The 21,257-nt window shown below is 50.5% G+C and overlaps 1 protein-coding gene across 1 annotated transcript; it reads left to right on the top strand.

Annotated features, from left to right (window-relative positions):
- The first annotated feature begins 638 nt into the window (after positions 1–638).
- LOC144260782 (uncharacterized) lies at positions 639–2,633 on the top strand. Its single transcript, XM_077809520.1, has one exon. It carries the CDS (start codon positions 639–641, stop codon positions 2,631–2,633), a length of 1,995 nt encoding a protein of 664 aa, XP_077665646.1.
- Positions 2,634–21,257: the final 18,624 nt, after the last annotated feature.

The raw sequence follows: 21,257 nt of genomic DNA, 5'->3' as shown, positions 1-21,257 counted from the left end.
TGAGTGTGTGTTACACATCCCCCTCAGTGACTGATCCACAGAGGAGAGGAATCTGTTTCAGCTGCACCTCCAAAGCCTTTGCTCTTTAATGTAAGCTGTAGTGGCTCAGGCTTTTAGCTCTGGAGATTCCTGGTTCAATCCCTGGTGTGTCAGTCAAGATGGCAGCCATCACACAAGCACAAGCAATGTTATCAGTAGCACATGGAATAATATCTGGACTTTCTTTTTGCTTTAATCCAGCATGCTAAACCTCGAAGACTGACTGAGGCATACGATGAGAACAGGAGCCCCACCGCAATGAACAGGGAAAGGGAGTTCTGAATGTCAAGAGAACATCTCTGCTGTTGGGTTGAAAGAAAAAACTCCAGGAGAAAATGCAACCCAAGGAAGAACCAGAGCCATCCAGTTAGCTACACGACCATCGGCACCACAGTATCTGCGCTGCATGTTGTCAACCTCTCCTCCCGGTCAGCAGAGCAGCCTGGGCCCATCAGCTGCACTTTGACTATTGCATCATTGACTTTTCTATAGCCACCCCTTGCCAACCTTCCAGCCATCTCTCCCCATCCCCTCCACCGGCTCCCTAGCAGCTGCCCGGCCTACCAGAGAGAACCCAGCCACAGAAGAATTACATCCACATGCTGACGGGTGTCACCATGAAAGACCCTGCAAAGCGCGTGGCCCAGAAGCCGCATACGTGCCTGGAGTGCGGGAAATCCTTCAGCAAGAAGGGAAATCTGAAGAGACACCAGAGGATCCACACAGCAGAGGAGCTCTACCCCTGCAGTGAGTGCGGGAGGCGCTTCACCACGAGGGGACACCTGACCACCCACCAGAGCATCCACACCGGAGAGAGGCCCTTCCGGTGCGACGAGTGCGGACGGTGCTTCCGGCTGGAGATATGCCTGGCTGCCCACCGGAAGACACACACCAAAGGCGGTCCGTATATCTGTGTCCACTGTGGGAAGAGTCTGAGCACACGCATCTACTTCAGCATCCACATGAGAACCCACAAGGAAAAGCGGCCGTACGCCTGCACCGAGTGTGGGAAGAGCTTTGTGAAGAAGGGGACGCTGACGGCACACAAGGAGATACACAAACGGGATAAGCCTTTCAAGTGCTCCGACTGCAGCCGGTGCTTTGGCCAGAGTGCAACGCTGGTGGCTCACCAGAAAATCCACCTCCGCGGCGGGCCGTTCATATGCACCGAGTGCGGGAAAAGCTTGAGCACCAAGAGGTATTTTAATGTCCACCAGAGGAACCACGCAAAGCAGAGGCTACAGGAAGCCACTGGCCATGTAAATGGCATGCCTCTCCGGGTCATCCAGATTAAAGAGGAACCGGACGTGGCCTTCAAACAAGAGGATAGTTTTAGCCTGGGGAAGAACGTTACAGTACCAGGAGCTCACTCAGAGGACGGACCCCAGGAAGGTACTGACTGTGGAACGCAGTCCAGCCCAAAGATCCTTGTTGGCGCTCCGTGGGGAATCCAGACTAAGGAGGAACCAGACACATACGCCGAACACGAGAGAGACAACATTACAGTAGCGCCCCAGAACTCTTACATCAAGGAAGAACCACAGACCAACCCCGACTATGACAACCAATTCAATCCAAAGATGCCTCTCTTTCCTCCATGGGGAATCCAGGCTACAAAGGAAGCTGGGGTGGACAACGAACACCAGAGGGATGTCACTATGATCGGCAATCTTGCGGCACGCCAGAAACCCCGCATCAAGGAAGAACCACAAGAGAGCGCAGACCATGGAAGCAACTTCAGTCAAAAAACATCTCTTGGCATCATCCAGAGGATCCAGATTAAAGAGGGAGCCGGGGTGGATGGCGAACATGGGGAAAGCTGCAGCCCAAAGAAAAAACATAGAAAACGCCAGAGAACCAGCAAAGATGGGACTCCTGGTGCATGTACCGAGAGCCGGGCAAACACAAAATGCAAGAAAAATCCCTTGACGAAGAACAGTCCCAAAGCGGAGAGGATATTTCCGTGTCCCGAGTGTGGGAAAAACTTCAACCAGAAGTCGAATCTTACTAGGCACCGGAAGATCCACACCAGCGAGGGGCCTTATAAGTGCAACGAGTGCGGGGAGAGTTTCCGGATGAACAGGAAGCTTATCAGGCATCAGAGAATCCACATGAGCGAGCCCTTTAAATGCACCGAGTGTGGGAAAAGCTTCACCCAGAGGTCGAACCTCGTGAGGCACCAGCGGATCCATACCAGGGAGGAGCCGTACAAATGTCCCGAATGCGAGAAGACCTTCAATCAGAAGGCCAACCTCTTCAGGCACCAGACGATCCACATCAGGATGGGACCGTGCAAATGCACCAAGTGTGGGAAATGCTTCACTCAGAAGAAAAACCTCATTAGACACCAGACGCTGCACTCCAGGGGCGGGGCTTATAAATGCACGGTGTGTGGGAAACGGTACAGGCTGAAGAAATATCTGAGAAGGCACCAGAAAATCCACATGAGGGAGGGACCCACCGGGCGTGCAAAGCGGGGGGAAAAGCTGGGGGCACCAGGGAGCGTTAGCAACCACCCCCAGATGCACCCAGAACGAAAAGCACTCCCGGCTGTGAAGAGTGAGGAGAGCTTAACATGTGAGGGCAACCTCTAGCCACAGAGCAAAGCCCACAAAGGAAGGTGATAAGCCTGGACCAAATTCTGCAGTCATTACTGGAGCAAAACTCCTGCTGTAAACAGAAGGAGGCAAGGTGGCTGGGATTCAGGAGACCTGTGTCCAGTCTCTGGCTCTGTCACTGGTTTTCTGGGTGACCTTGGGCAATTCAGTTTCCCTCCCCAGGCCTCAGTTTCCCCATCTGTAAAATGGTGTTAAGGATACTGACTTCCTTGGTAAAGAGTGAGATATTATTATTATTAACCAGAGATTTGCTCCACTGAAGAATGCGGAGTTTAGCCCAATCAGCCCCAACTCTTAAACAGGCTGAATGTATCCAGGTGCAAAGCACTGATTTCGATTGTAGCATTTTGCTTCTGGAAAAGAAGTGGGGAATGTATCTGCTGAGCCCGGCTCTGAGAAATGGGCATCACCCACATAGTTCTAACATGAACATCGCTACCATTGATAGCAGGGCTCAGCTCTGGGACTGAGACTCGGGATGAAATGCAGCAGACATAAAGGCCGGCGCTTTCAAACCGGGGCGGGGGGCCAAGATTAGACTGCAGAATGAAAGATGTTTTAGGCCGGGCACCTAACATGGAGATACTCGAACTCAGTGGCCGCTTTTGAAAATTTGGCTGGCAGCGAGCAAAGGCTGCTCTCCCAGTACAGCTACGCTGCAGCGGGACGTGTGCTTTCCAGCTTGGGTAGACGTACACACACGAGCTTTGAGAGAGTAGGAGTCCTCTGCCATCGAGGACAGCAGCCAGCAACTCCATGGAACGCACAGTTCTCTTCATGCCAGAGTAAACACTACCGGGCAATCCCTGCAGGTACCAGTACCAACCGGGTCCTTCCTAGTTCCAAGACAAGGCCTGGCTGAAAGTTACTACCTGAGCGGGGACAGGTGATCACAGTGAGCTGGAGGGTGGGGGGAAAAAGAGTCACAGGAGTTTATGACACACCAGCCACATAATGTAATGAGAGACTAAAGCAGAGGTGGGCAAACTACGGCCCGTGGGCCACACCCGGCCCGCAGGACCCTCCTGCCCGCGGGACCCTCCTGCCTGGCCCCTGAGCTCCTGGCCGGGGAGGCTAGTCCCCAGCCCCTCCCCCGCTGTCCCCCCCTCCCCCGCAGCCTCACCTCACCAGGGACGCAATGCTGTGGGTGGCGGGGCGAGCTCCTGGGGCAGCATAGCTGCAGAGCCTGGCCTGCCCCGTGCTCTGTTCTGCACGGTGGCGGCGTGGCCCGGCTCCGCCAGCCACTGGTGCTCCAGACAGCGCGGTAAGGGGGCAGGGGAGTTCGGGGGGGGTAGGGGGGGTGTGGGCAGGGGTTGGGGTGGTCAGAGGGCGGGGAACGGGGGGGTTGAGTGGGGGCAGGGGTCCTGGGGGAAGCAGTCAGGAAGGAGCGGGGGTTGGATGGAGCGGCAGGGGGCAGTCAGGGGACAGGGAGAAGTGGGGGTTGAATGGGGGCAGGGGTCCCGGGGGAGGCAGTCAGGAAGGAGGGGGAGGGGTTGGACGGGTTGGCAGGGGGCAGTCAGGGGCAGGGATTCTGGGGGTGGTAAGGGAGAAGGGCTGGTTGGATAGGGCAGGGGTCCCGGGGTGGGGGGGCAGTCAGGAATGAGAGGAGGGGTTGGATGGGGCAGCAGGAGTCCGGGGGCGGTCAGGGGACAGGGAGCAGGGGGGCGGGGGTGTGGATGGAGTAGAAGTCCCAGGGGGACTGTCAGGGAACGGGGGGGTTGGATGGGGCAGGAGTCCGGGGGGGGAGGCAGATAGGAGGTGGGGGCTGGGCCACGACCCCCTTCCCTAACTAGCCCTCCAATACAATTTCCAAAACCCGATGCGGCCCTCAGGCCAAAAAGTTTGCCCGCCCCTGGACTAAAGGCTCATCTACACTTGAAACGCTACAGTTCTCCCATCGGCATAAGTGATCCCTCTCCCCGAGAGGTGGTAGCTAGGTCAACGGGAGGTAGTGCTGTCTACACCAGGGGTTAGGGCAGCATAACTACGTTGCTCCGGGGGGGTGGGTTTTTCACACCCCTGAATGATGTAGCTGGATCAACCTAATCTTTTGCTGTAGACCGGGGTGGAGCTAGCATGCTAAAAAGAGCAGCGTAGCCACAACGACGTGTATCTCGGAGAGCGTTGTGCTCTGGTGGTTAGTCCATGCCGCCGGCCACATCCTAAAAATATTGCTTTAGCTCAATGAGAGCTAGCCCACGTACACCTCCCTGAGCTGGAATGACACCTTCGCTGCAGTGTAGACGTCCCCTCGGCCATATCCAGGCGAAGCTGTTGCCTGGATATAAGCGAGAGCAGTCGTCTCGGTCTAGCATCTTGCTGTATCTGTGACTAGAGGAAACAAAGATGCTCCAGAAGCATCAATAGCTTCAGCAGCCCAGGATAGGTGCTCTTTCGTGCTATTTTTTCCCGTGAACATGACTCTGGAGGTCACTACAGGATTTCCTGGGCATTATTTAGGGATTAAAGAAAGAAGCAATCAAAATCCTTGGGACAGGCTGCACCGCTTGTGGACTGGGTCCTCTATGGACTAGAAGAACAGAAACCCTTTATCCTTTAGATAGGTCCGGTTGTGCTTGTGCGGTGAGAGCTGCGAAGTGGCTTGGGGGCAAGTGACAAAGCTCACCACTCTTTCTTGCTCTCTACTACTTCGTTATAATGGAGTGTATTCCTCAGACTATGGGATCTTTAATGTGGTGGGTTGGCTGGCAGGGGGCACCACTGGGGCTTGAAGAACGTTGGCAGACCAGAGCTCTGGAGGGAGCCCGAGACCACCACAGCCAGACTCTGCGCCCAACCACCCAATGTGACTGAAGTGAACGCAGCAGCTGAGGGATGTGCACTAAGGATCACTGTGTAGCTGGAATACTTAGAGGAGTAGAGTCAAGTCAAGTAGTGGTCAGTTATTAGGCATTAGTTCTACATCTTGATTTTGTATATGAGAAGGAAGCTTCTCCCTCATCTCATCCCCCCAAGAGAGGTTGCACCCAATGGGTTTTGATTTACCCCTATGGCATAGGTGTTGCAGGAGCCATTGAGCCGAAGGGGTGGGACTCATGTTTGGGCAGCAAGGCAGGTGGCTGGAGAGGAAAGGACCATTTTAATCTCTGTCTGGGGTCTCCATAGGAACCACACTAGAGGAGTTGGCCGAGGAGATAAGCTGAATCAGTCCATCTCCTGGATGGTAGTGCCCAGTCCCCTGGGACTTGATCCATGCCAGGTAGACTATCAACCTCCAAGGGCATGGAGATTGCGTTGCACTAGAAGAATACGGTGGAACGTAGGCAATGAATCTAGGACAATATATTAGGCCTCCCTCAGTGGGGAATATACCAGAGCTCCTCACTTGAGGGCTCAAGTGTGTAATCAAGAGAAGAATTATTTATCCCCCCATTCTTTGGATGTAATCATTTTCTTCTCCTTAGACTAGTTTTGTGGCCTAGAGATTTACCCCAGAGGAAGCAGCTATGTTTGAGGATTTTGTTTTGTGTGTTGATACTTTCTTTACGAAAATATCTAGAACAATAAGCTGCCCTCAATCGATCTACTGCGCTTTCCCAGGCATCACTGGGCATTGCACCATGGACCGAGAGCGGCAGCCGGACCTCAGCTCATGGGGGAAGCCAGTACTGACAGGTTATACAGTCTCCTCAATAAAGTAAGTATTTTAAAAAAACAAACAAAAATCAAGCCTCCATTCCGCTTTGTACCACTGGTCCCTAATTGCAGAATTGGACTGCCCCATACCCACAGCACACTGGGTCATGAATATTTGAGTGAAATGGATTTCTGATGTCAATGATACATTGCCCTGCATTGTTCTTCATGTATACTGCAATGCTTTGTGATAGCCTATGTTATATAGGACTTGTCCATTGCAGAGCTATAGATGTGGGGGAATTCTGTGCTATAAAAGAGTATTACGCACCTTGGAAAATGCATCATTTGATTGTGCTGACATTTCCACAGCCTGGCTCAGCAACCAGTGGACAGGACAAAACTTGACAGAGAACAAGGGGGACTTACGGGAGCGCTGCTACTGTGGCCTAGCTAATGGCTAAAGCATTGGGCTAGTACTCAGCCAATATAGGTTCTATTCCCAACTCTGCCACTACTCTGCTTGGAGAACTTGGGCAAGTCATGTCACTGCTCTGTGCCTCAGTTTTCCCCTTTTGTAAAATGGGGATAAATGTGTAAAGCACTTAGCTCTGCTCTTATATAGCACTTTTCACTACTAGATCTCTAAGTATTATTATTGGTACTTCCCCAAGACCTCATGGAGGCCTCTCTGTGGATATATCATGGAGACTGAGCTCCCGTGGGAGGGTGTAGAATCGAGGACCAGTGCTCACTGTGGTATTGCACTCATCTGGCGCCCTTGGACAGCTAGGCCAAGGGGATATCCCATCAGGCAGCATTAAACGCCCACAGAGCATCCTTGCTGGTAGCAGGCCCCCTGCCAAGGGGAGTAAGGTCCGAGGGAGTCAGGACCCAGCACTGACCTACCTGGCAGTTCCATGGACTGGGCATCTCCAGGATCTGCCAGGGTGGGTGATCCCATTCCCTGTCCACTCTGTGCCTTCTCCAGGGATTGCTTCCTGGGTCCTGCAGCCGGGCAGCCTCAGAGCCCCTCTCCCAGCAGAGACACACACAGTGGCTGCTGCTGGCACTGTCCTCTTGCCCCATTGTATTCTGACCTCCTGCCCTTGAGCTTTATGGGCTGCAGGCCCTCAGGGAGGCTTGGCTGGTTTGTCAGGGGAAAAGTCACAACACTGCTGGGAACACAAATGCAAAAAGTCACATCACTTTTTAGCAAAATAGCCTTCATTCCGCAATAAAGCCAGTTTACTCAAATCCAGCTCACTCTCCCCTCCCCTCCAGCACTGAAGCCAGACAAAGGCAAATGCACAGCGCAGCAAGCGAGAAGAGGCCATTTGTCTGATGCTGCTCTCAGGGTCAAAGGGGGGCGAGGGGGCTGACGCTGCTGAAGTCAGGGGCAGGGGTAAGGAGGAGGAGAAGAATCAAGCCAGCTGACTTTTAAAAATAAACCTCTCGGAGTCCCATGTTTGGCCACGTTACCTCATGACTGTGCTGCCTTATTGTCAGCCCCGCAGCACATTCATAGTGCCCCTCGGTTTCAATTGGCTGCTTGGCCCTTGAATCAATGATACCAATGGGCCTAAGGGATAGGATACAAGCATCTGGAAAGGAAGCCGACCATGGCAGCAGCATTTGCGGGGGGGGCTGGATGGAGGAGAGCTGTCTAGTACCTTTCATCTCTGGGGAAACCTTACGGGTTTCACATGCTCTGGACACCAAGCAGCATTAACATACGCTCCCCTCGCTGCTGGAAGCTCTGACACACAGGATGCCACATAAGGAAGGAGGGGAAATTTAGGCCAAGGACACCAGGGCAAACATCTGCTCTTACAGACAGTGCCGTGGGATGCTTACCGCCCACATGGAGCACTGATGGTTCCATAAGGTCTGATCCAAAAGAGCCAGGCCCAGTGGACTGCATGGAACTCGACTCCTGAAGGCTGGAATTGATCCTACCATGACCAGTGGCTCACGAGTCGCTCCAGTGAAGTCAGTAGGTCTGCACGAGTGCTTAAGTTGTGCCAGGGCTGAGCCACGGCCCCTCTGGGCGTGGCAGTTCGTAGCCCCGGCCCTTCTGGGCTTGGCATGTCAGTTATGGAAGCAAAACGTTTGCTTGAGTCCCGGCACCTCTCCCATTTCAAATTAAGCACTGGTCACGAAAGTTGGGTGAGCGGAGAATTCGGCACTAGAGTTGCACTATCAGTTGCTGCGGCTGCTAAAACGTCTCCTCCAGTTTACTGCCGGTGAAGGGAAGGTGCCACAGGTTTACTAGTCTGCACAGGGTCACGTTAGTCCCATTGAACATTTTACTGAACAGGATCACAAGAAAAAAATACCTCCTTTCCCACTTGTAGGAACCATTAAATTAACGAAGGACAAGGCTAAGGGCACACTGATCTCCCCCCATGCAGCCGGCTAGACAGCGTTCATTGGTTTGTTTCTGAACAGCAGTAATCTCAGGCCATGCAATCTTTTGACGGAAAGACTACATCTCCCAGCAGGGCATTGCACAAAGCAATTTCTTACTCCCCATCTCCCCTCCCTCTTCCCAGCCAGCTTTTGTCTCTCTGATCTCTATTTCGCTCCCTCCCCCTATAGTGTCTACTACACCACTGAAGCAGCCTTTCCCTGGGTCCACAGAGCAGGCCATAGGAGACAAGGGGATGGAAGAAGAATAGTAAGACCCAGAGATCTGGATTTCATTATCTGTCAAGTGTCAGCTGAGTAGCCAAGCTTTCCTCTGGTTAATACTAAAGGGAAGAGAAATATGCTTGCAGTGGTATTTGCTTGGGTAAGACATTTTCCATTCAGCTTCCTATGTGTTTGCAGCTTCTGGCTAACAGACACGGGAGGGTGAACACAGAAAGCATCCTCTGTCAGGAAAATAACTTCTCTGTTTTAAGTTAAGGAATGATCTCGTTCCACATCTACTGGGATTTTCTTTCACGTTGACATCGCCGTAAGAAAGTTACCAGGGCATGTGGTTAGGCTAGGAAGAGCATCTCTAGAAATACCTTAATGATCTGTGCTCAGCTTTGGGAGGATTTGTCAACTAAAAATTGTGCTGAGCTGAGCTGACGCGGCAAGTTCATTTTGCTGCTTTGCAAACGGGAGAGGACACAAACAACACCGAAGACAGTTTATTCCAAATGAACCCTTGCAGAACTGGCTTGTACTAACACAAGCTGCTTCTATGCCTTAAAACTACAGCTGTGTTGGACAGTTAGATACTCCCGTCAATGTGTCACTGGACATGTATGCACAGTCCAGGCTCTTAATCCTGGTTGTGGCAAACGGTTCAATAGTTTCTGTTACCTGGGTGGATATTGTACAGTTGAGTCTTTCAGATTTCAGCATGCTCCTGCATGTCAGGTTCCCAGAAGAACCTGGGTGACCAGATGTAAGTGTAGCTCCAAGCATATCCAACTCTAAAGCTGTACTTTGGATGTACCGTGCCACTAGTTTTCAGCTCATCTTTATGTCTCCTTTAGTGGTTCATAAATTACAAAGCCATGCTGATGATCTAGTCTGCCACATGTGTGACAGGGGAGTGCTCGCTTACCATTCTGGCGCCTCCTAGTGACCCATCTGGGGATTAGCTACCACATCCTGGTGATCCTCAGCCCATCGTCCCACTCGCTCGCTCTGGGCCTCTCTCTCGCTCACGGAGCTGCGGCGTTTTCCCTTTCACGGCTTAGTCCTTTTGCCAAGTAACACTGAAGTTCCCCCCCTTCTGGGGTGTTATCAAAGTCTCCTTCCAAACTGTCCCCGGCAGTCCCCAAATAGGCTGCCCCCAGCGTGCCACTCCTGCAGTGGCTGGTAGGGGAACCCGGGCCCGCCCTCTGCACTGGGTTCCAATCCAGGAACCCTCGACCTAGCAGTTCAGGGTTTTATTCCCTCAGCCCACACTGCTCCTTCCCTGGACAGCTTCCTACACTGCCTATTCTAGGCTCCTACTTTCCCCCAGAGTATCAGGGAGTGCAACTACAGGCCTTCTCTGCTGCCAACGCCCCGGCTTTACAGATAGAGCCCTGCACGGATATAAAAACGTGTATTTGCATAAATTGTCCGCGGATATCTACTTACCATGGCCAGGCTGAGGCTCTGAGGCGTCCTGCACCGGAGCCAGATCAGGGAGAGCTGTGGGGACCCCGCGCAGAGTTGTGGACCCTCCACCTGCCCTCAGCCAGGCAGGGAGCCTGGGGACATGGCCAGGGGCTGCCCTCAGCCCTCTCCTGCACCGCGGGCAGATGGAGGGTCCGCTGCGGCTCCCCACAGCTCGGCTCCATGCTGGCCTAGCCAGGGCGGGGGTGTGACCTGTTGAGCTTTCCGGGGGTCTGCTCGGACCCTCCACCCAGGGCAGGTGGAGGGGCCTAGGCTCTCCACAGCTGCCAGCGTGGCTCTCCAGCTCCGGCCGGGGGCAGTGGGGAGAGGACAGCAGCTGAGAGCTGCAGCCCGGCCACGGTAAGAGCCGGGTTGGTAGCTCTCGGGAGCCACAGCAGACCCTCCACCTGCCCTGGGCAGGAGTCCCAAGCACACCCCAGCCCTTGTCCCTGCCCCCCAGACCTCCCACCCAGGACAGGTGGAGGGTCTGCACCATGGTTCCTCACAGCTGCCTGCCTGGCTCTTATCCGCCAAAATGGTACATGGATAGACAGATTTGCAGAGCTTGGATTTACAGATCTCTATTTATAGATGCCCTGCCTGATTCTGCCCAGGTGAGCTTCATCCCCAATTAAGCCTCATTGTGTTCCAGCTCCCCACTGGGTGCAGCCTATGGCTAATTGGCCTCTCTTGCCTATATTAACCCCTCCAGGGTCAGTGTGGGGCGCATGCCCCATCACAACATGCCATAGAATGTCACCCTGTGGTCCCTGCATCTAGCCCAACTCGTGATTGATCTAGAGTGTATCTTTTAGAAAGACATCCATCCAATCTTGATTTATAGACTCCAAGTGAGAGTGACATTACTGCAGCCCTTGGTCCAATGGTTAATTACCCGCCCTGAGAAAAAATTTCATCTTATTTTCCAGTTGGTTAAAGCATTGGAGTAAAACGTATTACAACTCACTGCCGGAATGAAGTCCACGTGCAATCAGACTTCAGAATTTTGGAGGCAGGGCCTTTAACATGAATGCATTAAGCTCTAACGGGCAGGGAATTATTAGGCCCATTTTCCATATGGATAATAAATTGAGCCATAGAGAGAGGGGACGAAACACATCTATACTCAAACAACTAGTCAGCGTGGTAGAATTGGAACTGCAGTCTTGGTTCATCTCTCTTAGTTCCTTCCTCTAGCCATCAGCCAGACAAACACGCTCTGCCTTGAGCAGTATTTATACAGAGCATCTGAAGGTGTGATGGTTGCATAATTCACCCCCCACCCCCAGGTATTTATCTGCACCCAGCTTTTGTCCTTTCCTTAACTTTACTTTTTTCATATTTATTTTTTGGTGAAGGTATTTAGATGCCTGCATTTTTCTAAGAGGATGAGGACTGATTTTCTTGGAAAATCCCAGACTAAATATAGAACCCAGCACTCAAGGGGAGGAATAAATTAATGGCATGACCCAGGACCACTGCTTCCAGAGTGTAAAGTTCCCCACACTGCTGTTCACACACCATCACCCCGAACACTCCAATGTCCTTCTCGTTGGTGCAATGGCACCAGCACTCCCGTTGCCCGAACGGTGTATTACGTACCTGGCCAGACATTACATTTAGAGAGGGTCTCACTCTCCCCCACACAGACTTTCATTTGTAAATATCTCAAAAGTATTTTTCCCTTCTTACATTTGTAATTTGTGTTTTGAGTATGGTGGGAAAGTAGCTGATCGATAACCCCGGGGGGGGGAGAGGGGCGGGGCGGAGAGAAAAGAGGGAGGGAGGGAGAGAGAGAGAGATGGATTCCTGCCCACTGAGAACTTGATTCAGATCACCCAGGCCCTGATCAGGCTTCAGAATAGACATCAGATGTTGACTGTGTTTAATCCTTGTCAACCCAGACTGACACAGACAGACACAGAGGCCCACTCGTGCCAACTGCCACAGGTTTCACTGTCTTTTATAAGCAGCTCCTGCCCCAGACCTAACCAACTCACTACACCTAATACTCCATTTTCACAGTATTTATCCATAAAAGATAGCATGTGAGGTCTCTACAGAAAGCTTGTAACTTATTGATGCTCATAATCATTGCGAGATGTGTGGAGGGGTAATATTTAAGGAATAATGTAGCTACATTGAAAATGATGCCGCATGGTCTTGGCGTGAAAGTGAGTCACCAGGGAATTTTAGGTCTTGGTGATGGCCCATGCAAGCTGGAGGGAGCTGTCACCTTTCCTGGCTAGCCAGTTATGTCAGGTATTGTTCCATTGTCCACCATTGCACCAACCCAAAAGAGCCAGCAGAAAACTGTCAAAAACAAACTCTAAACATGGAAAGCACTTGGCAGTGAAATGGAAGGACAGGGCACTGAGGGGATCTCTGGTGAATAAAGACAAGAGGCTGATTCAGTATATCACAGGGTGGAGGAAGACCCTCTGGACCTATTCACTGAGGAGGTACCTTGATGTGCGGTGGTGTGTCATGCAAGACTGGGCCCTAGCTCCTTGGGGGGCAGCTAATGCTGCAAGAGGCTTTGTGGTGGGAATCTACTTTATTAGACAGAAAAGGTGATTAGTCACAAGCGCAGGCCCTAGTTCGCGTTTGATTGTTTTGTTTCTTATGTAACCATTTGTTTCCATTACTTATTTCTGTTTGAATCTCTGTTCTTTCTTCAGTAAATTTCCTTATGTTTTACTATAACTCAAGGGCTGTGTGTGATGCCGGTGTGGTGGTCTAGGGTAAAACTGGTAAACTGAGGTACACTCTGGGAATAGAGGATCTGAGATTTCTATGGGTATCCAGTGGCTGGACACCATAGGGGGACACTTTGAAGGGATTCAGGGATGGGGGTGTAAAGCAAATGCTGGAGAAGAGTGTCTGATAGCCCGGTTGTTTTAGGGAGCTGTCAAGGCTGATTCCCCACTCTGGCATTTTGAGTGCAGAAGGTGGAGGCCCACAAGGATTTTTAACAAGTAATACTGGCCACTCTAGGCTCGTATTAAACTCCCAAGGTTACAGTTTCTCTCTGACCTTGGATGGGTAGATGCTGCCACCACCCAAATACAACAAACAAACAAACCACCTTTGAAACCAGAAAGGCGCACTTGGAAATTCCTTCCTGTGGGGTACTCTCAAGCCCTTTCACACCCTCCCCCCCCCCCCGGGGAAGAGCTGAGAAAGAAAAATAAAGGAAATCAGCTGTTGCCACCAGCCAATTAAACAACATGCGCAAACCTCTTAGGACACCAAAAATCCAATCCTGTTCTTGAAAAAGGTAAAATTTTATTAAAAACAAAAAGAAAGAAAATACATCTGGAACTTAGGCTTTTGCTAGACTTAAAAAAACCCACTTACAAAATTTCAACATCAAGAATAACCTTCTTGAGGTCCAGCTTAAAGGTTACAAGCAAAACAAAAGCATTTGGAGTTAGCACAGAGGAGTCCACAAGCCAACAAAAAATAAAATAAATAACCCTAATTGCATCTTCCTAGACATTCCCTAATTTACTTACATTTTTGGGGTTTTAGATAAGCAATCTTTAGGTATGATCTGATGGGTTTTCATACCTGGCTTTCAGCTTCTCATAGCATAACTGCTCCCTGTTCAACCTCTTTCCCAGAGAAACACAACAAACAGACAAAGGAAAGTTTTTTCCCAATTTAAAAAAGTTCTAGCCCTCCCATTGGCTCTTTTGATCAAGTGCCCACTCCCTTTCTTTTACCTGTGGACTTGTTAACCCTTTACAGGTAAAGCAAGTAGAGAACAGCTACTAACAGGGGTTTTATAGCTAACTGGCTGGCCGGGTGTTCATAAAAGGGAGCCACCTCCCCACACACACTTCATTTATCACAGGAACGAACACCCAGCTGGCACAGGCAAGACTCCCTCACGCTGCAGGCAGGTGGCAACAAGGTGACACACAAACCCTCGGCGCCCTGAAAAGCGTCAGAACCTCCCATACTAAAATCTGATGGGCTAGGATTTAGGGTGGGATTTTCAACAGCCTTCAGCGCTGGCCTCACTCTGCTCCCAGGGGAGTCAGCGGGAGTTCTCCCAACGACTGCAAGGAGCGCAGAGTAAGGCCAATGCTCAGTGCTTCTGAATATCCCTGTGTAGCGATCATGCCAGGCACCAGCCTTTGAACTAACGCCAGGATTTCCTTTTCTATGCAGTATGTGACTGTGTGGCATGAACACAGAGGAACAAAACAGGAACTGCCCAAGGAAGGACCAGGCCATAAATTAAAGAGAGCAAAGACAATGCTTCCAAGGGTTTGGTTTAACAAACCAACTGCAACTTCCCCTTGGCTCAGGGAAAACCGCAAAGGAAGGAAACACACCAGGCTGGGGAAGGAGTGATAGGAAATGATAGGAGTGATGCCAAACTCAGCAGCAAGGATTGGAATAAGCGTGGGCCTGATGTGAGAAGAGTCGTTACCATGGAGAGCTCTCTAGAACCCACCTCGCAGAGACTGTACAAATGTTCTGAGTGCAGGAAAAGGTTCAGGAAGACTCCCCTGGAAATCCACATGGGAGAGAGGTCGTTCATGTGTAGTGACTGCAGGAAAGGTTTCATCAAGAAGATAACCCTCACTGGCCAGCCGAGGACCCAGATGGGCAAGAAGCCTTACACGTGCTTGCAGTGAGGAGGCGCTTCAGCCAGAAGATCACTGTCATCACCACCAGAAGATCCACTCCCGGGCGGGACCCTACATCTGCACCAACTGCAGGAAGAGCTTCATCACCGACAGAACCGTGGCCACACACAGGAGGAGGTACCCGGGCAAGCAGCTGTTAGTCTGTGCCCAGTGCAGGAAGAGCTTTACCTGGAAGGAGAACTTCACGATGCACCAGAGGAGTCACCCAGGCCAGAGGCCCTATGCCTGCAGGGAGCGCTTTGTGCACAAAAAGACCTCTAAGACATACCAGCTGGTCGACCTGCAGGAAACTCCCCCATAAGTGCAGCAGCCAGCGTGGGAAGTGGTTTGTTAAGGTCTCCCTGGCCATGCCCCAGAGGATACACCAGGACGAATAGCCCTACATGTGCCCCAGGTAAAGCGAAAGCTTCACACATAAGAAGACCCTCAAGGTGCACCCGAGGCTGCCGTGGGAGAGAGGCCACACCAACACATTTCTGGGTATATCAACAGCATCGGTCCCCAGCCGGCTTCTATGTGACCGACGAGAATCCACATAAAAGAGGAGCGGGATGCACATGATGGACAGCAAATAAGCCTCAGTGTGGTGAGGAGTACAGTGCCCCATAGGGCTCAGTTCGATGCAGGTGAGGACCACAGCACTGAGAACAACTTCAGTCCCATCATAGCAGGAATCCACCCAGCAGGAGGCTCCTATGTACACACTGAGCGCGAGGAACGGCTCCAGACTGCTGAAAATCTTGCGGCCCACCAGACAGCTTGCCCAGCAAGGAGGCCACATGAGAGCAGGGACTGCGGAGGTCACTCGGGTCAAGGGGTAGCTTAGCCAATAAGCAGTACACTGGGAAAATCACTGGCCAAGAACGGGGAAGGGCTGGCTCTCAGAGGAAGTCATTTGACCGGGAAGAAAGCCCAGGTGGGGAAGAGGGAGTACCCGTGCACCAGCATGTGGAGAAGTTCACCTCACCAGGCACACGCTGACCCACAGGCAGGACAGGCCCCATGAAGGCAGCGCCTGCAGCGAAGGCTTCATTGAGAGGTCGCAGCTCATGATACGCCAGCGGATCGAGCGAGACACCCGATTGGTGCAGTGTGTGAGAGAAGAGCTTCATCCAGAAAATGAACACCGTCACCCCAGCACAGCCATGGCCAGGAGAGGCCCTTTGCCTGTCTTCAGTGTGGGAGGGCTGAGGGTACCAAGTGAGGGAAGAGCTTCAGTCAGGAGATGACTCTGATGAGGCATCAGAGGCTCCATGCTAGGACGGAGATTGTTCCTACGCACGGGGCACCAGGGGGAATCTAAAGACGCCCCAGCAGCCCAACAGAAGGGTGAGGCCTCACGTAGCTCTGGCACTTGGGAGAAGCGTCACTCAGAAATCAAGGTTCAACAGGCACCAAAAGGTCCCCACCTGCCGCATCAAGTGGTGATGGCAAAGATCATTGCTGTTGCTTCTGATGTCCGGCAGAGCCCGACTGCTCCAGTGAGATCCCTTGCAGAGGGTAAGGATGGGTTGTAGCAGAGATCTCTGCAATGGACATCCCCCCTTTGGGCTCTCATCAAAGCAGCAAGTTACTCAGTGTGGAATTGCACTGTGTCATGATTTCCATTGCATATGAACCAAATAACCGAGACCCAGCACAGAGCTAGGGACCTCCACAGGGCGTTGATATTTTGTATCTGTGAGGTTCTCCTGAACTCCTATAATAAAATATAACATTTCTCTCAGCATCTGCTGCTTAAATATGGTGTAAATACAATGTAAAATTAACATGGCACACATTCAATGGATTCAAGACTGGCTAACTGATAAGTCTCAAAATGAAATTGTAAATGGTGAATCATCATCAAGTGGGCCTGTTTCCAGTGGGGTCCCGCCGCGATCCGTTTTTGGCCCTACGCTACTTAACATTTTTATCACTGAGCTGGAATTAAGCATAAAATTGTCACTGATGAACTTTGCAGAGGATATAAAACTTGTGGGAGTGGTAAATAATGAAAAGTGATCTTGATTGCTTGGTAAACTGGGCACAAGCAAACAGTATGCATTTTAATATGGCTAAATGGACATGTCTCTAGCTAGGAACAACGAATGTAGGCCATCCTTACGGGACAGGGGACTCTCTCCTGGGAAGCAGTGACAATGAAAAAGATTTGGGGGTCATGGTGGATAATCAGCTGAACATGAGCTCCGAGTGCAACATGGTGTTAGTCCTTTTTCTGTTAGGCTGAACAGCCCATTATTAAATATTTGTTCCCATATAGATACTTATAGACTGTAATCAAATAATCTCTTAACCTTCTCTTTGATAGACTCAAATAACTCAATCACAATAGGGCATGTTTTCTAATCCTTTAAACATGTTTGTGGCTCTTCTCTGAACCCTCTCCAATTTATCAACTTCCTTCTTGAATTGTGGGCTCCAGAACTGGACACAATATTCCAGCACCAGCACTGAATACATAAGTGAATTAACCTCTCAACTCCTACTCGAGTTTCCCCTGTTTATGCATCCCGGGATCACATTTTCACAGAATGAAAAGTTCCAAAAAATTTTCAGTTTGGAAGCCTCAAAATGCAACATTTCAGCATTTTCAACTGATACAAATTATCAATTCAGAATATTTAATTTTAAATGGGCATTGTGAAAGGAAACACTGCCATTCATTTTGAAATGCTGTCTCGGAAACCTCAAAAAGTTTAATTGAAAAACATTCATGTTTTCCTGCAGAAAAGTTTGATCTGAACTAAGTCACATTTTGCAAAACATACACACGCTAACATAAAACAAAACCTTTGAAAATGTTTGACCAGCTGCACTTCAAGTTTAGCCCAGGCCTAAGTGTTTTTCTGGATTGGGGCCACATAGGCAAAGCAGTACAAGAAGGAGAAATAGACTGACACAGAAGGAGCCACATGGGCAAGTGGCCATTCTGCATACTGAGGGCTTCTTGAATTCCACCTCTACATCAGCCATTTCTTCCGCCTCTCTCTGCCTGTCCCCTTCTGCATATAACAATCCTAAGAAGTACCAATCCTTCAGGGATCCATCCAAAACACTTGACATTTTAGCTTCTGAGCCATCCATTTAACATGGTGATAGACCCTCCACATTTTGTTCTGTGGGACTTTGTCTAATCGCACTCCTCAGTAGCCACCGACCGTCTTGGAATCACTTTTGGACAGGAGAAAATCCGTGAATCCCTTTAAAAGAATTGGTTTTTAAGTGATTCCCCCATTCTCACCCCCACCCTCCGGGACATCAGGTTCTCCATTTAAGCACCAACAAGAAGAGGGAGGAGTTGGGTCAGGGAAGATTTACATGGATAAGATGGGCGACTTGTCAAGAGTTTGAGGGCGGGACTTAGGAAAAAAGGTGTTCAGTGTGGAGCTATCTCTGCTCCCATCATAGTCAATGGTCAAACTCCCCCTGGTGGCAGAGCTGAGCCGGCACCAAGTGCTTTTGAAAATCCAGCCATAAATATTGAGCAGAAGATCAGTTTGAAGGTTACATTAGTTCTGTGCTCGGAATCAGACTAGAACGAAACAAACCAGAGAGAGGCCGAAGACTAAACTAACAGAATGAGATAAGTACATACACGGAATGAACATGAATGAATGTGTGGAGAGCCCCAGAGCCCGCAGCACGCCAGATTACGTCAATGGGAGCTGCGAGCGCTGAGCACCAGCGGAGATTCTGTTTGAAAGGTTCTGGATCATTCATAATGCTGAGGACAAGAGGAAGACGGCCGAGATACTTACTGGTGCTGGCCAGTTTGCCCCTACAGAACAGCATGAGCCAAATTCTGTCCTCAGATACATGCTTCCATTGAGTGTGTGAGCAGGGTTTGGCACTCAGTAATATGAAGGAAGATTAAAAACCAGAACACAATAGAAGCATCTGATAGAATCTGTAAACCTCGCAACCACTGGAAATACAGGGTTACAGAAATTAGGGGAGGGGAGGGGAGCAGAGATGCAGAACGGGGTGGAGACAAAGAATGAAAAATAAATCCCGGGGGAAAGGGAAAGCCATCCAGCCCCTGTCCCGCTCCAGATCTGTTTAGAGAGCGACACATTGAAAATCAGAGATGCCTCCATGCCACAAAGTTCTGGCTTTCCTTATAAGGAGGGAGAGCAATTTGTGCCACCCTCCTGCTTGGCCAGTCATGGACATTGCTCAAGCCATGATGTTTAGAGCTGCAAAGGTAATGGCTTCGTGGTTGAGATTCAATGCCAGACTTCCATGGGAAATAGTCGGAGACTCAAAGCCCAGCCATGGAACCAAAATCCCCTGCAGATCAAGGGGCTCGGCAGCCACCCGTCTAGCTTAGGCCCATCTCGCCACATAGAAACGTGGGGGGAAATGTTCAAACTTTCACGCCTAACACCAGGCAATAAATCCATATTCGGGTGCCTAAACAAGCGGCCGAAAGTTCAGAAGTGCTGAGTCCCTACAACTGGGCCTCAGCACCTCTGTGAAGCACCCCACTTATTTAGCCCTCCCGCCCCCACAGTTACATAGCAGGTAAACTCTTCGGGGCAGGGCCCATCGTTTTGTCCTGTGTTTGTACAGTGCCTAGCATAACAGGGTCCTATGACAGTCTCCCAGATGCTGCCGCAAATGAAGAAGAGTAGATGCCTAAATATGGATTTAGGTGCCTACTCTTAGGCATCCTACTTTGACAATATTGGATACTGTACTTGATACAGGCCATTGCCCAGGTCCCAGAGGGACTGATTGTGTTGTGGAGTGGCAGCAAGGTTCCTTCTAGACTCCAAATCAACATGCTACCTCTGCTGAAAGCCTCAAAGCTGCCAGATCCTTCAAAAGGTCTGAGTTTGCTTCCTACTGCCAACCCTGCCTTTGGTTTTCGTTAGTTCATTTTAAGATCCAGGGTGTTATTTTGCTGCAATCTTGGTCAACTCAGCAAGTCCTTATGGACAATCAAAATCAGCCCCTGAGGGCGCAGAGGCTAGTGTTCTGGCAGCTGAGAGCAGAAGAACTTTCAAAGCCACTTTAAAAACTGGTTTGCTGCGAAAGGCGATGTGTTTTGCTCTGTTGTATTGCAGTGTGTTTTAAAAAAAAACCCAGCAGCAGTTCTTTGGGCATGCCGACTGCAGGCAGATTTAGCTTGACCGTGCCAAGAAACGTCAGTGTACGGGACATGTGAACCTAATGTATCAGCAGGTGGAGTTCCAAAATGACATATCCCCCATATTATTGAGCAAAGCTCGAAGTGGCTGAGCATTCAAAAATATACCAATGACAGCTCTATTCCCGACATCTCAGACTTCAGGCAGCCACCGTAGGACTGGTCCTGCAGGGTGCAGGGCACCTCCTAAAGGGCAGTGAGACCTGCGCAGACCATGCTCAACAGCTTGCAATCCTGGGACCTTACATTGATCCAACCACTGATTCCGGAAGCAAATTCTTCTGACGGCAACATCCTGAGCTGGCCAGGTACAGTGAATCTTGTTATAAGGACAACTTGCTCTGAGCATTAGGAGACAGCCACGTGATTGCTATCCCCACACGCACAAAACAAAGCCTTTCCAGACATGTACAGGGCAAAGTCTCCATCCTGCCAGGGCGAAGCAAATGCTGCCATCTGTTTTAATGCTAAGGCAGGTTCTAATTAGCAGGCCAACAAAGGTGCAGTTATTGTCACCTGCAGCTGAATAGGCTGCATCACCCAAAAGGTGCAACTCATTTTTGACCTTTGATAACATCAAATAATTACTTCTAGTGGGACCCTGACAGCCAAATGTCCCCCGCCCTGATCAGGGTAAGCAAGGAGGAAATGCATCGGGATGAGTAAGATTTGGGGAAACAAAATACGATCTAGAAGAATGACCATGACAAATGAGAGGTTTCAGAGTAACAGCATGTTAGTCTGTATTCGCAAAAAGAAAAGGAGTACTTGTGGCACCTTAGAGACTAACCAATTTATTTGAGGCTCATTTTAGCTGCATTCCACTGCAGCACTGGTATATGGTCAGGTCTAAATACTAGTGGCCAGAGCATGGGCTGGTGTTAACCAGTGTTGCTCCATGGAAATCAAAGAGGACCAGCTGATAATCTGGCCCTGGAAGTCCCATTCACTGATGGATGCACAGACCAACATGGGGGCATGCAGCAACCCAAAGCTGGACTACATTCAATGGGACCCCTATCACTGAGTGCACTTTGGCCAATCTCTGCCGGCCACGGTTTCTGTTCTCCACTTCCG

Source organism: Eretmochelys imbricata, chromosome 2, assembly GCF_965152235.1.
Source record: "Eretmochelys imbricata isolate rEreImb1 chromosome 2, rEreImb1.hap1, whole genome shotgun sequence".
NCBI classification, from domain to species: domain Eukaryota; kingdom Metazoa; phylum Chordata; order Testudines; family Cheloniidae; genus Eretmochelys; species Eretmochelys imbricata.
This window is presented reverse-complemented; position numbering and strand designations above follow the sequence as displayed.